The 16540-nt window shown below is 39.0% G+C and overlaps 1 protein-coding gene across 11 annotated transcripts in view; it reads right to left on the reverse strand.

Annotated features, from left to right (window-relative positions):
• INPP4B (inositol polyphosphate-4-phosphatase type II B) overlaps positions 1-16540 on the reverse strand; it is a 336841-nt gene that overhangs the window by 127164 nt on the left and 193137 nt on the right. For all 11 annotated transcript variants that reach the window (XM_084755321.1, XM_084755319.1, XM_084755320.1 and 8 more), the window contains one exon: positions 16317-16425. In XM_084755321.1, the coding sequence (XP_084611447.1) occupies positions 16317-16425 (109 nt within the window). The remainder of the gene's footprint in view (positions 1-16316; positions 16426-16540) is intronic.

The raw sequence follows: 16540 nt of genomic DNA on the forward strand, positions 1-16540 counted from the left end.
CTCACCAGGGGAAAAAAGATCAACCATGTAAGCAAATCTATGAAATGGTTAAGTTCAGAGACACACACATGCAGAGACTAAAACAACGCTTGGTAGGAAGCAAGCGTTTGACACACTACCTGCATTTTTCCCTATAACAGTGGCAAGCGCAAGACGATCCCAAACACTATGAACTCAAAAATGAAGAGAAAAGAAGCTCAACTCCAAGGGGCCAAATCGGCCATTCCATTTTAAAGAGAAAAGAACGAATTGAAAGCTCCAACATATTACTCTATCTCCACACTTGTTCTTAAATCTAGTTTAAGAAACTGAAACCTGGTTATTGATTAGGAATCTTTGGGTTTCATCATCCATATGAAAGAAGTGATGGGGAACCTGCCAAGAGGAGGGATTGTGTGGAGCAAAGGAACTGGGAGCACAGAGCAGGCTTTGCCTGGCAAGATGGAAAGGCCTGGAAAGGTAAACAAGAAGCAGAGGCAAGGAGGAGGGAGAAGTAGGCTTTATTGTTATGTTCACAGACTTGGTGCAAACGTTTGTTCTTACCTCCTTTTATAGCCAGCAGCAAAATAACTTGTTTTTTAAATGTACTGAAGCCTGTTTTGAGTATTTGTGAAATATTTCCCTTAGTGTTACTAGCTAAATTATTTAAACTCCCATAATTCCATTTTTATTTTTAGAAACTCAGGAATCGCTGAAAAAAAAAACAACAAAACACTATCTAGAAAGCAGTTTTCTCTCTCTCTTTCCTTTCTTGGTTCTTAAGTGGAAATGATTTAAATATTTAAAAAGACGGAATTTTACAAGTATATAATGTATTCCTTGCAATGTATCTATGTTTTCACAGATCAGTTATGAGCAATGTCCTTGTATGTTTGAAGAAACCACAGGAGAGCACAAGAAAGCAACAATAGAGCCTTGGGAAGCTGAGAGCCACACTGCAGTCTGGACAGTCCATGAGTCATTCTCTTTTCTTGAGATCCGTTTCTGAGTAGGAATGGCACAAAATTCAACCCACCAGTCTTTAAGAAATAAAACAACTCCGTATTACCTTTGCAAAGAAAACAGTTGCCTAAAGGTATTGATGTGGTGTGATGGTGGGGGGTGGGGGGGACAGTTCTTGATATCCCACAGGGATGGTTACAGAAATCAGGACACATTGCACGCTACCCACAGAAAACATTGTGTGATGCGCTCACTGTGGCCTGCTTCCCCGGCCTAGTTTCCTGGTACTGCCATCTGCTTCTTGGGCTTATGGGGACTGACAGACTCCCCCATGGCTTAGTCCTTAGAAAGCTAAAGTGCCCAAGGCCATGTGTTCTTCCGTCTCTCTGCTCACAGGACTGCTTTCTTAGTACACCATTTCTGACACTTGGCCCTCTTTTATCCATGCTGTCATTGTGATGGCCACCTCTGTCCTTTTTTTTTTTTTTTTTTTTTTTTGCTCTTCTGATAGTTTACTCTGAGGTTATTTGTAGATACTGTCCACTTGCCCTTTATCTTTTTCTCAGTTTGTGCCCTGAAAATTCATTTAGAATTCTCCACATGATTCTATCATATTTTAAAGGAATTTTTTATATCCTTTTGTTTGGTCCTTATGCCTTAGATGAGTGGCACTCAAATGTTCGCAGGCATAAGTGCACTGTTAAATGAGGGTAGGGTTTCGGTCTTTTTTTTTTTGTCTTATGGGTATAGAGTGTCTTTGCATTTGTCTCTGCATTTGTAATAAATCCTCAGGAGATGTTGATACAAGCGACCAACTGCTGTTGATACCTGCTGTCCTTGATTTGCTTCTGAGAGATCCCATTGTAAACTCTGGATCACACTTCACAAAATGAGTCTGATATTAAAAAAAACAACCTGAATTTCTCAGCACTTTTTAAAGATCAGCCTACTTTTGCAGCTCTTCTTTACGTTCTACCTGTGCTCCTCTGCTTTCCTTCCTATTATTGCTGTTTCTTCTAACATTTCCCTCTCAGGTACCTCATCCTCTTGCCCTGAGACTTGGGCGTACCCCAGGTTCCTGCCTCTTGTGGCTCAGTCAAATCTCCTCTGAAGCTGCTATGTAGCAGTCATTGGTTCCTATTATGTTCTCTTTGAATTATGAGCATCTTGGTGGGGCTGAAAGATTCGTTTTCCACAACAAAGGCCAGTGTTGCTGTCCAACATGACCAGTACGCCATGGAGAAAAACTGTCATCTACTAAATACTTTTGAGTATGTCTAGATTTCATCTTTCTATTGAGTGCCTTACTCAGTAAACCTGTTATATATTTTAAGTGATAGCTCCTTAAATGGAAACCTATGAATATAATTAAATTATCTAGAAAATCACTATCTTATAGTGGTCTGAGATTTAGGATTTATCCAAATACTCGAGTCAACTGTCAATAAGCTAAAATCAGGAGAAGAAAATATTTCCTCAGAAATATGACAGAATTTAAAATCAAATTATGGATGATAAATATTGAAATTGCTTTCATATTATCTTCGTATTGAATAAAAAGTATTTAAAGTATGTCCTTAGACTTAGGACACAGTTAGACTTAGAGCGTGGGTACATGCCCTCTTACATAGTTCATGTACCTCCGTCTCTTACTGCTAGACTACCTTACCTCTTCATCTTCTAGTGCCTGCAAGACTCAGAGCTCAGTCCTTGGAAATTTGGGTTTTGGGATCCAATCGGCATTGCTAAGCATTTAGGCTTGTAGTTTAAATGTGTCAGCCATGTACAGAGTTCCTCGGTGCACGTTTCTAAGCCTAAGTCCAGTTTCTCTGGGCTGAGCCAACTCTGCATGTCAAAGGGGGTCCCATATGTCATAGGGGGTCCCCAGCATACTCTCTATTCTCAAGCAACCAGCTCAGCTTCACTCTTTTGCTCTTTGCTTAATGACATGGCCACTAATGTCTCTTCTTCTCTTGCCTTTATCAGAATAGCTGCCCTTTCCTTTTAAATAACCCAGCACGCAATCACATGTTTCCACGCACACAACAAATATTCTGGTGCAAGTGGCCAACGTCTCCTACCACTAGGGTTGTGACAAAACCCACACAGACTCTAGCATTATATTTAGCTCTAAATAGCTAAAACAGTGCTTTAAGAAATGAACATTTGCTGGGTGCTGGTGGCGCATACTTTTAATTCCAGCACTTAAGAGGCAGAGGCACGTGGATCGCTGAGTTCGAGGCCAGCATGATCTACAGGGAAAGTTCCAGGACAGCCAGGGTTACATGAAGAAACCATGTCTCGAAAATCCAAACAAACAAACAGAAGAAATGAACTTTTTTTCTTTTGTTCAGGGTTTGAAAGATATACAAGAGGGAAAGAGTGGGAAAAGAAGAAAGGAGGGAGAGAGGGAGAAAGAAAGAGAGAGAGAGAGAGTGAGACACAGAGACAGAGTGAGAGAGGAAGACAAAGAGAGTCAGAGACAGACAGACAGACACACACACACACACACACACACACACACAGAGAGAGAGAGAGAGAGAGAGAGAGAGAGAGAGAGGGATATTCTTTTTTCAACACAAGCCCAAGTCCTCATGCTGGGAGTTAACTGTGATGTTTTGGTTCCCCGCTACCCTCCCAGCTGCTTCACCCATTCCTCAACCACAATACTACTGTAGGCAATGGAACAACATAGATAACAGCCGGATAGATAAGAAAGGAAAGGAGAGCAACACAGGGGTGATTGGCAGAAGACAGGAGTCAACGAAGAGTTGTTCTGTAGTAGTAAGTCTCTCCTCCTGTGATGGAGTAAAATCTCCAAAGGATTTCTACTTACTTTTTCTGAGTTCACAGAAGTGCATGCACGGGTGTGTATGTGTGTGTGTGTGTGTGTGTGTGTGTGTGTGTGTGTCTTGGGAATTTACAGAGGCATAGGCATGCTCTTAGTTCTAACTGAGAAGAAAACTCTGTGAATAATATATAAAAAAAATCACACTTTACTGCACTTGAATATACCCTTCTGGCTTCATGGGGCTTAACGAGGATGACAGCATGCCTCCTGAAACTGCTGTAGGTGCAGCTCTGCTCCCCGTCGCCCACCGCTGCTTTCCTGCTGGATGTAGGGCTCAGAGAATAGAGGTAGAAAAAACAAAACTCTCTTCCTTTGCCTCCATTGTGTTTCACTTCTGTAATTAAATGACTTGTACAATCTATGCTTACATCAGTCTTTGTTTTGCAAACTAGGCTTCTTCTTAGAAAAAAGAAACCAAAGAAAGAAAGAAAAAAAAAAAGAGCCTTGAATTCATGGAAAAGTTAGTGCTTCCTGTATGTTTTGATCAAAGTTAGATTCCACCACTTATTAACTCTCTGGCAGCTGATACTAATGAAGGAGACAAAACAGTATTAGCGACTCCATTCCTCCCACTGAAGAAATGTATTTATTCTGATCAGTGTCTCTTACTATCTGTTTTAATTTTTAAATTCTCGATTGTGATTTCTTAACCATGATGGCATGCCCTGTCCCTCCCTCCCTTCCCTTCCCTTCCTCTCCCTTCCTCTTCCCTCCCTCCCTCCCTTGCTCTCCACCCCAACCTCTCTATTTGATCTTTTGAGACAGTGTTTATCTGTGGAACAGGCCTTGGCTATCTTAGACTTGCTTTGTAGACCAGGCTGCCCTAGAACTTATAAAGATGCTCTTGCCTTCGCCTCCCTGAGTGCTAGGATCGAAGGCATGAGCCACCATGCTCATCTGGCCTCTCTTATATGTAATTTGGTGTAATTTCTTTATTCTACTGCAGATCACATAAAAATATTCTAGGTATAAATACATAACTTTGAAATGAACAAAGTGTCACCTGTCGTGTCTCCCATGCCCCGCCTCCACTCTCTCTGTATGTCCTTGCCTTGACTTACTTGTACCATATCTAAGACTCTGTTCAGTTCCACATTGATCCAGCTTAGCTTCTGACATTTTCCCAGTAAATAACACCCAAACAAGGACCACTAACTCTCTCCAAAATTAATGACTTTCCCTCTTTTCTACAAAATAGTATCTGCTGCCATGTCTAATCGAGGAATGGAGTAAAGTGCAAAATTAAAATATATTCCAAAGTATTCTTCTCATATAAATGTTTATGTGACTGCAAACAGGCCCAAGAAGCTGAAGGAAGTAATGGAAGTGTCCTAAGACTAGACTGTGAAGACTTTACAACATGCTGTTGACTAAATTTCAATGGATAGAACATCTACAATAGGCCATCTTCTTGTTACAAAAATTATACTTTGATAAATCACTTCTTTTAAAAAATAAAGGTCCATAGCATATATTCCTGAACTGGTTATTATTATCCATGGACAAGAATATGGAAAAATAGAAAGTACATTAATAAACCATCTCATTTTTCCATGTTAAATGTAATGTAAAGAGGAAGTCTAATGCCAGGCAGTTGTGGTACATGCCTTTATTGCCAGCACTCAGCCTGGTTTACAAAGTGAGCCTTTGACAGCCAACATTACACAGAGAAACCCTGTCCTGAAACACACACACACACACACACACACACACACACACACACACACACACACACAAAAGAGGAAGTCCAATAAAGCAAATGATTTGTACTATGGATTTAACTAAAATCTAAATGTTTGTCTATCACTACGATACATAATAATCAAGCCCATACTTTATGGGCTCATCTTACATCAAGGCTTCCATGAGTTGTGTTATTGTATTTTGTAGACATGGAGGATGAAGGCTAGGTGGTGCCTTTTCCTAGTCACACAACTAGCATGTGTGGTAGAACGTGGATTCTAACTTACATCTTTATAATCACACAACTTGAACTTCTAATTATGTTTGCTTATCTCTTGAACATTGTATTGAGTCATTTTAGATTTAAAAAATTATGAAGCTATAGGTAATGCCAGAAAGATCTACAATTTAATAATATCATGGCAGGTACAGACTATGCAAATTAAAAAGGAAGTGGAGCTCTTACCTTCTAATTAAGACTATTCATTAGAGGAGATTATGATTCTAGTTTATAATAGAAATTTTCTAAAGGAACAATTTGGGAATCATGTGATGATAACTTATAATCAACAAGTATTTAATGATTGCTACTAGGTCAATAGATTAAGAAAAGTAACTAGTCAGAGCTAGGGGCTTGGTAGTAGTGAGAAGACACATATGGTTCCTGTCCACTCACTGCCAGGAGAGAGAGAGAGAGAGAGAGAGAGAGAGAGGGGGGGGGGGGGAGGGAGGGAGGGAGGGAGGGAGGGAGAGAGACAGAGACAGAGACAGAGACAGAGACAGAGACAGAGACAGAGACAGAGAGACCGAGAGACCGAGAGACAGAGACAGACAGACAGACAGACAGACAGACAGAGACAGAGACAGAGAGAAGGAAACTGGGGTTTTTTTGGAGGGGTGTGTCTTTCTCCTAAAAAAAACTTTGCCAAGATGGGCTCTCAATTCTGAATGTTCACTAATACACTGAAGGTGTCCACAGTGTCACAGCTCTCTCAATAAGCACTCAACTTCAGCTCCTGGTTTTCCCCTCACAGCATGTAGCTATCTTCCCTAGGTAGCCCACAGTCAGCAATATTTCCATTCATCAAGGTTTGATGCTTGTTGTAAGTAAAGCCTGCTGAAGGTACACATGCAATTTCAATCTAAGACTAATAAGGAAATAAAAACCAAACTATTTCAACGGAAAAACAGGGTATATTCCAAACAACAAACTCACTAACTTTTCCAATACGTTCACCAATGTGGTTAGATTTCTGTCCTCTGTGGATGCATAATATCATGTTTTAGTCCTTGTTATACCTGGATTCTTTCCTCCCAACTTAACAAGCACACAGAACCCAGCCAATTCCCCATCCTTCCCAGACACCATTATAATTACCCTCTTTCTTTTCATCTGTACTGACCCACAAATTGAAGTCATCTTTATCTTCTGTAAGTGTATGATAAAAGAACAATGCTGGGGCTTTTCAGGGAAAGTCACATTTAATATATTTTTGTAATAATGAGTTATCTGGCTTTCTGTAAGTCTATTTTCGCCATGACATAAATCTTATGTGTACATTTTAAAGTCAGTATTCCATTACAATCCTACAAGTTGGCTTCTCCCTAGATTATTAAATACTAGTGTGTGTGTGTGTGTGTGTGTGTGTGTGTGTGTGTGTGTGTGAAAGCCTGCTTATCATATGAGTATTATGTGTGGGTCCATGGATGCCAGAAGAGGTTTTGGATCACCTGGAACTGGAATTACCTGGGCTTGTGAGCCACCTTACATCTGAAACAGCATCAAATATTCTTAATTCGTAGGCTCCAGAAATTTTCGTAGATATTTTTTAATCTAGATATGGTAAATGAGTTTATTTGCTATCTTTGAAATGATGATTACTAAGTGTATAGACTAGTGAAAAGTTGTAAAAAAAAAAAAAAAAAAAGAAAGAAAGAAAAGAAAAGAAAAAAGAAAAAAAGCATTCTGGATCTCTCTGTACCTAACACGAGCACAGAAGTTCCTTACGGGATGTACTCAGCACATACAAGTTGACATGACACAATGCGTCATGGTTTCAACTATTGTTTTACTTTATAGAAAACAAGTTCTCTACAGAATCTTCCCACAGTGCTTCAAGATAAGCAAAGGAAATGTTTCCTGGTAATTTATTTATTAATACAACATTCTGCTTTTAACTTCTAATCTTCCTGTAGATTGACTTTTTCTTTTGGTCCTTCCTTCTGTACTTCCTAATTCTCTTCCTTTTGTGCCTGAATATATATTTATATCTGCACAAATATATATTCATATATACATACACACATGTGTATATATGTATATATACATATATGTGTACATGTAATCATCTACATATATGCATACATATAACACATATATATAATCTTCTCAATTTTTATGTTGAATTAAGACATTGAGCTTTAAAAAAACCATCTAAATGATCTTTTTGAGTAAGCTGTGATTCATTTATTTAATAAGTCATTTCTCAAAAGTGTAAGATTTTTTATTTATGACTTCCAGCAATTCAACTACAGCAACACTGTGCTAAATCATGAGGAATCAGCCATACATCTACATTGCAAATGAGGAAACCTAAGGATGAATGGCTTCCTGAAATCTCACAATTCAAACTCTCTGCGTTTTGTTATTTTCACACACTGCTCTTGTGACAAATTTAGTATCAAAACACTTAGTTGTTTACATGTTGTCATTATAAATGTATACGTCTTTTACTTTAATAATTTCACTTCTCAAAACTTTGAGCTGTCATGCGGTGCTTCCTGCAGACAACAGAACACACTTGGTCTACTGAGCTCCTGATAAGTACTGGAGCATGTCCTCAGCTTGCAAATGTTAAATGGAAAAGTGGACAAGGGGTATTATCAATTGTCAGCCATTAAGTTGGCTAGATTAAAAAAAAACTGTCATTTTCCTTCTTTCAGATTACATAAATGTACCCTTCCCTTCTTAGTGAGCTTAGTGAGCAGCACCACTCTAACACATGTGTGCAGCTGCTTTCAGGCCTTGGAGACATTTCCTAAAATACTCATCTCTGATTCTGTTTCCTGATTCTACCAAATGTCTTCATCTTTGTTACTTTGCACAGGCATGTCAGTCACTGCAGGAAGAGTGCAGGAAGAACCCACATATTTCATGTGTTCATTCCTTCCTTCTTCTTAGTGCACCACACCCAGTAAGCTGGTTCCCAGGGACTCAGAGTGTGCCGCACAGCACGGTCCATGCCTCCAAATCAAGGTCTGTCTAGAAGGATGCATACACTGAAGGCTGACAGCAGATGCCTTGGCTACAGAATCCAATCAGACCAGACTCCTCAACAGTGCCCGGCCTTGCAGCCTGGGAGGATACTCGTTCTAGTTCACTATGGAGGGCGCCATGTGAGAGAGGAATGGAAGTGTGACAAATAAAGCAGAAAAGAAACCTCAATAACATTACACATGAAAGAGAACTCCTGTGTTATGGTCCCAATGTCAAATGTACCCCAACATGCTTGTGTGTAGAGTATTTATCCCAGTTTGCTGTCCCCTTATGGAAAGTTCTGGAAATGGCAAGAAGTGAGAGTATGTTAAGGGGTGGGGACATGCATTATGAATACCATATTGTCCCCCCCAACCCCCAATCTGCTTCCTGTCCATCTTAAAGTGAATAACCTTCTCCTTACTCCAGGCTCAAAAGCAAGGCAGGAAAATAAGGAGTGAAGTACACGAAATCATGAGCTACAATAAATATCACCCTCTGTGAAGTTCTTAAACCAGGACTTTAACTTAGAGACCGGAAACTTAGAGATCCTCATTTGAAGTTATGTTTGCATGGTTTCAACTATCTATGGCCCTACTGTATATACTCTAAAGGGAAAATTGCACAAATCAGCAGTTTGTCTAACTTTTAAGTTACATGACTTCCTTGGTAGTAGGATGGAGTCTTGAACTATCCTGTTCTGGTCCTGATGGCCTGCTCCATCAGTCTGTGCAAAGCATTCCTGCTGAACACACTGCTTGGCCGTGATCCATCCTTAGAATCTATCTTGCATATCAACTCAACTGTCAGGTATCCTAGAGCTGCAATAGTTAAACATTATTTTATGGAATAATAATTGCAATGATCAGTAATGATGCAACTGGCTATCTTGGGACAGTAAATGGCTAGAGGTCTATTTTATTATTAGCTATTAATTTCCTTCTGTTCTGTGTTCATATGTCCAACTTCATCACAGGTGTATGCATATACATGGGGAAGTAGAGTAAACAGGTCTGCGGCATTTAAGTATTCCTCGAGGATTTGGGGACATGTCTTTTGAGGACAAGGTGACACAAATGCAGAATATGCACCTTAGTTTCAACCTCCAGGTAAGAAGTAGCAGAATTGTTTTAAATATTAAATCACAAGATTACATTTGTCTTTTAGAAATGTCATTCCCGACAAAAATGAACCAATTGGCTGGATCAGTGCCACCAAAGAAGGAAGGAGTAATTAAACCCCTTGGCAGAGGAACACCTAGAAGATAGTGCTCTGTGGGTCACGATTATCTTAACCCATAATTCATTACTGAAATGAAAGACTTCCAAAGTCAAGAAGCAGAACTGATATGCAATCTTTCCTTATATTAAAATGAAACAATGGCTATAAGTGTGCCAAGGGTTTGCTGACTTCTAAATGAAACATCTGAGCGGGTGATGGTGTAGTGAGAATGTTGGTTTCTTTAAAGACATATAAGCCCCTACCCAAATCTAGCCAATGGACAGAACACTCCCCACAGTAGAGTGGAGAGTGGGATATGACTTTCTCACATACTCTGGTGCCTCACCTTTGACCATGTCCCCTGGACGGGGAGACCTGGTGGCAATCAGAGGAAGGACAGCAAGTTACCAAGAAGAGACTTGATACCCTATGAGCATATAGAGGGGGAGGTAATCCCCCTCAGGAACAGTCATAGGGGAGGGGAATAAGGGGAAATTGGGAGGGAGGGAAGAATGGGAGGATACAAGGGATGGGATAACCATTGAGATGTAACAAGAATAAATTAATAAAGGAGGAAAAAATTTATTTTCAAGGAAAAAATAAAAAAATAAAAAAATAAAGACATAGAAATGTTATGTGAATATGTTTTTTATCTTAATCCCAGGTGTTGGATATGTAGCCTCTTCAGATTGTCCACAGTGGCTACAAACTACGGTTTGTCTCGTGCTCTGGCAGGGGCATGATTTTGCAAGCTGAAAGATGGTTTGTGTTTGGAATTCTGAGGACTCTCCAGGGGGTAGATAAAGGGAAGAAAGTTGAGAGGGGCTATAGCTACTGCTCCTCCTCCCGCTTGTCTGTTCCCGTGGTTGCTGTTTGCTCCTGCTGCTGATGATGTTTGCTCTTTGTTGTTTGTTAGGTTGCTGGCTGCTGGTTGGAGATGTCCTGATGGGGAAGATAAAACTCACCCCAAGGGACATGATGCCATATCAACAGGAAGTAGTCTAATGATATTGAAACCCTTTTCCCATCATAACTGTTTTTATCTCCTACCTAGTATTGGGGGGATTAACAAGGACAGTGGAGGTGTAGAGAGGTAGGAAAAATAACCCAATAAAGTAGCCAAAAGTACAATTATATGATAGTACAATGTGGGGGATTTTATTAGTTTGTTTGCTTTGATAAAAAGCAAAGCCTTCAAGAAATATGAAAGCAAATATTAAAGTCAATGGAGTAGGAAGTGACTTGATATGTTGGTATGGCCACCTTGAGGGTATGAGTGATGTCAAAGTACTTATGAGCTACATTACACACACACACACACACACACACACACACACACACACACACACACACACACACACACAGCTCTTACAAGTCAATCTTTCCTTCCAAACCTGGACTTAACATGAGAACAGTGTCTAAAGCCAATGCTTGAGGTTTAGCAGTAAACTGAGTATTTATGCAAATTCATGCTTTTTCAAAAGGCAATATAATAGCATCCCTGAAACATATGCATCTTTTATACAAACATTTAATATATAAAAATATAAATTTCTAGAGGTATATTAATAAGGATTATATTTTAGGAGTACAAGTGATTTATAAAAATATTTAGATACAATTTAAATCTGTGATGTATTTATTAATCATGCTATGTCCAATCTACCCATGTCAAATTTTAAAGTATATAAAATTTGGACCTGAAGAGGCAGCTCAATTGATGAAGTGCCTTCTGTGTAATCATGAAGACCTGAGTTCAAACTCCCAGCACATATATAAAATGCTGTCTCTGTGTCTGTGTCTGTCTCTATCTGTATCTGTGTCTGTCTGTCTGTGTGTCTGTCTGTGTGTCTGTCTGTGTGTCTGTCTGTCTGCCTGCCTGTCTGTCTGTCTCTCTCTCTCTCTCTCTCTCTCTCTCTCTCTCTCTCTCTCTCTCTCTCTCTCTCTCTCTCTCTCACTCTGTGTGTGTGTGTGTGTGTGTGTGTGTGTGTGTGTGTGTGCGTGCGTGTCTCCATGGTGCAGATATCAGCACCATCATTGCAAAGCCAAATTCATGAACTTCTGATCCCATACACCACGTGCAGTCTGTGCTCTAGAAGCACTCAGTTTGCACATATTCCCAAGCCTCAACAGGATTAATTAACTAAAAATATATTACTATCTATCTACCCCAAGTTTTAGAAAAAAGATAAATGCCTTTCCTTCAAAATCACTTGCTATCATACATAGAGGCTATATGCAAGTTTGCACCCTTGGAGCAGAAAAGCCACATGTGGCAGGTTTGGCATGAAGAGTTTTTTATTTGAGAAGGAATAAAATTAATTACCTGAGTAAACAGGAAGTGCAGGTTAGCAGCCTCCAAAGTGAAAAAATACGACGGAGATAGTTTGCTGCCTGAACAGATGTGGTTGAAGAGATAGTTTAGTTTTCAATTAAGCTTAGTTATTTAGGGGGTAAGATGTTTTTAGGTCAGATAGATGTTTTAAGTTGATATAGATGAGATATGATAGATATTGATTTACATCCAGATATTTAGACCCAACAAGAAAGATGTTTTCTTCAAGGTTGCCAAATACAAATAGCCAAAACACTATGAATGTAACATTTATATAATTCTTGATTGTTTCATAATTTTTCTTGCTGTATATAGTTTATTGTATATATGTAATAATATAAATGTATATGTGAAAAATAAATTATGTAAAATGATAAATTTTAAAAATCGATATTTGTAGATGGAAAAAAAATTATATTTGCTAAAATATAAATGGAAGTGTGAGCTAGCAGAAGCTAATGAGAACCAACTCACGACAAGAAGAAAATAGACCCTTAAGGAATCAAATATAATCAACACAGAAATTAAATTACCGTCTCCTTCAAAATGACATATTTCAAAGCAACTGAATTCAGTTCAAAAGAAAAAGAAAAGGAATTGACACAGGCCTTTCACTTGGCCTTATTTTCACTGTGCCTTTATGATTTCATTAAACCACTTAAAAGAACTTTTTTTTAAAAATGGAATATGTTCTTTCTGAACACAGAAACAAAAATTGCACTTGAATTTGAACTATTGGTCTCAGAACTGAGCTTTGAAAAAAATAGTTTTTGGTATATTTGACATTGCTCCCAAAGAAACAAAAAAGACATATGTTGTCTTTAAAGTAAAGGGCATCCACCCATCAATGAGAAAGTGTTTCACACACACCCCGCAAGACGCAAAAAGCATCATGGACAAGATGGGTAAGCGATTGTAAGAGCCAGAGGTTGGGGAGGAAGAACCTGAGTAAACAGTGCCTTCTGGAGAAAACAGGATAAATGCACCCATGAGCTCACATCTTCTGTGCCTATACAAGATCAAGACAGTAAGTATTCCAAAAAGCATGGAATAATGACACACAAGCACCCATCCTCTACATGAGGAGCTATTGACTATTAATGACTACTAAATGGCAGAAGAATCTGCTATAAGACAGCTCTGAACTATATCCAGTTGCCAGGTAATATCACGTAGGGTGGCTGAGAAGAAGATAGACAAACATAGCATAATGCAATGGCAGTGGTAGTTTTTCCAAACCATGACTTTAAAATGCCCAACTTTAACTATGTATCAAAACAAAGGAAAGCAAAAAGAGCTCCACCGTTTAAGTTGACTCTCTGCCCTACAATGCAGCCTAACCTTCTAGTTATTCATTTCATAAACTGAGATATACTTCCTAACACTGTCTATCACCGAAAGGCATTTTCCATTATATATTGCCTCATCAGGCTATACTGGATCCATATAGTTCCCTACAGCATAGTATTTTTATGATCGGCACTAAATTTATTAGTAAGCATTTTACTGTATTTTATAAATCAAAATAGAAACAATGGGATATTTAACATACGAATACACCCCAAATAAGTCAATGTTAAAAAGCACTGGACAAAGCCGGGCGTGGTGGCGCGCGCCTTTAATCCCAGCACTCGGGAGGCAGAGGCAGGTGAATCGCTGTGAGTTCGAGGCCAGCCTGGTCTACAAAGTGAGTCCAGGATGGCCAAGGCTACATAGAGAAACCCTGTCTCAAAAAACCAAAAAAAAAAAAAAAAAAAAAAAAAAAAAAGCACTGGACATATTTTCCATTTACCTTAAATTTAACCCTTGAGTTATACCCTTATGTGTAACATCCCATGAGAAGTGACTAATGAAGAATACATATATTCACACAGACATTTAAAATGTAAGTATGTTTCAGTATGCAATGATGATCTCAACATCTGCTTTTGCCAATTGCATACAATGGTAAGTTATGAAATTATAGAGTTATAACCTACATCTCACATTCTGACAATTTATGTCCAATTGGTTTCTGGATACCCTATGTATAAGTTTGAGTCTCCTAATTATATTATTATTTGTTTTAAAATTTGATTGATTGAAAAGTGAAGAAGATAAGTGAGTCGGTAAGAAATTTCTAGTTCCAGACAGGATCGTAGGAATAGCAGCGGTTTAAGTTCTGCATATCCCAATAAGCCCCTCTACACAAAACATCACAGTCCTAATAAGAACTCTAGGCGTCAGGAGAAAAATGCAGATTGGTTTGGGGGCCTCAGGATTTAGAAGATGAAATGTCAGTGACTCATTGCTCTACTTTGCCTATTATATGCTGTTATTTGAGTTTCAGAGAAAGCTTCAGAGCAGAAAAGCATCAACACCAGCAACAAAAATAACAACAACAACAACAACAAAAACCCCAATAGAAAACCAAGAACTGGTGAAACTGACAGCCCAGTGAATCTTTGAGTCACACCTCCCATTCTGAGAATGAATACACAAGTCAGGACCCTTCTGCCAGAGGCTGGTACAGGAGGAGGCAGTGAGAGTCACTTCTCTGCAGGTGGCCTGGGACAGAAGTACTTCCACCACCTACATCTCAGTAAAGACAGTGAAGACAAGCATCTCTTGTTCATTGGAGTTTGCAGTTTAAACAAATTTCCAACTCTCCTGCAGGAGATGGATTCCTTCCCTGAAGAGCCTAACACTGGAACTCTGACTTCTACTTCCCCAAATCCCAAGAAAATAGGACCACTGTCTACAGCAGAAAAACTAGAGGCTGCCTGGGTCAGAACGGTACTTCTTTGTCATACAGTGGTGGATATGCTAAGCTTCCTATGTGATATCATATCATAGACATATAAGCCTTTACTAATGAACAGTTAACAGAATCTAAAGAAATGTCAACAAGGACTGTAGCAGATATTGTATATTATGTCAAAATCAGTTGTTTATGGAAGGAGGAGCAGAGGAAGGAGAGGGAGGAGGAAGGGAAAGGAGGAAAGAGGATAAAGAAGAAGAGAGCAAAAAAAGAGGAAGAAGAAGGAGATGGAGAAGGAGGAGAAGGAGAAGGAGAGAAAGAAGGAGGAGGAGATAGAAGAAAACATGAATTGGTGATACAGTGATTAAATTCTAGAATGCTTTCTTCTAAAACATTAGGGCACTATGGAAATGTATGATTTTTGTGACAAATGTGCTCAAGTGTTTAAAAGTTCTTGGTTTGTCACAGTTACAAAGCCATCTGTCACTGAATAGTAGCTATTTCACGGTTGCTTTCAATTTGGGGATTTCTAATCAAAGAAAAGCAACTATTTGTGAAGTGTTATCATTTCAGTATACTTTTTGTATAGTTCACGTGAATGCAGTCCCAGCCAGAGAAAAATCACAAGTTAAGTTCTCCCAAGTGTGGAGTGAGAGGAGACGTGAATACTGAGGCAGACAGTTCATGAAGCAGCATTTAAGGTAGTTAATAAACAAAAGTGGAGGAACAGTAATATAGAGTTATCACGAGCTAATGCTTTAGTGGTATCTTGTTTTCCTTAACTAACCAAGTTTCCTCTATTAGTTTAGTCCTCTCACTATGAGCTCTCCTTTTCAAATAACGCAGTTAAAGGATAAGGCGATCGTATGCTACACCTCAGTCCAAAGCACGAATCACCAACAGGATCATCATCAGAAAAAAAAAGATCTATTTTCTTCATTAAGCATCTTTATCTCCGTGGTTACACTGGGTTATGAGTCTAGCTAAATCTCTGCACACCATTTTCCCCCGGATCCCAAAGCATTCTGCTGAGCAGCACAGCTTTTGGGGCAATGCTCTGCCCCAGAATTCCCAGAAAGCTCATTCAAACAGTTTTTGGTTCTAGTCTATCCTCAAGTAATTTAAAGAAATTCAACAACCTTAATTTACCTGCTAGGTTAGAATGCTAAGAACCATTCATTATAATGGAAAGATCTTCAAAATAACTTTGTCTATAGACTTCTTCAAAGGAAAGATAATATTATTAATGAAATATTTGGTTTGTTTTTTTTTTTTGCTCATTACTTACTTTCTTCTCTCTGTCTCAAATCTATGAAGTAGTTTTCGAAGACCACCATTCTTGAATCCCTGAAAATGGGCAGCTGGGGCTCCTACAGTGATGACATCATAGAGAGCGTCTGGAATGAAAACAAGGAGATGAACACTTTACAAACATTTATCTTCTGTGTACACTAGGCTCTAGAGTATCCGGGCTGTGGGAAGTTTGAGAAATTATTCTGTTTCAATTTGTAG

This window comes from Acomys minous, assembly GCF_964271855.1.
Source record: "Acomys minous genome assembly, chromosome: 14".
In the NCBI taxonomy this organism is placed as follows: domain Eukaryota; kingdom Metazoa; phylum Chordata; class Mammalia; order Rodentia; family Muridae; genus Acomys; species Acomys minous.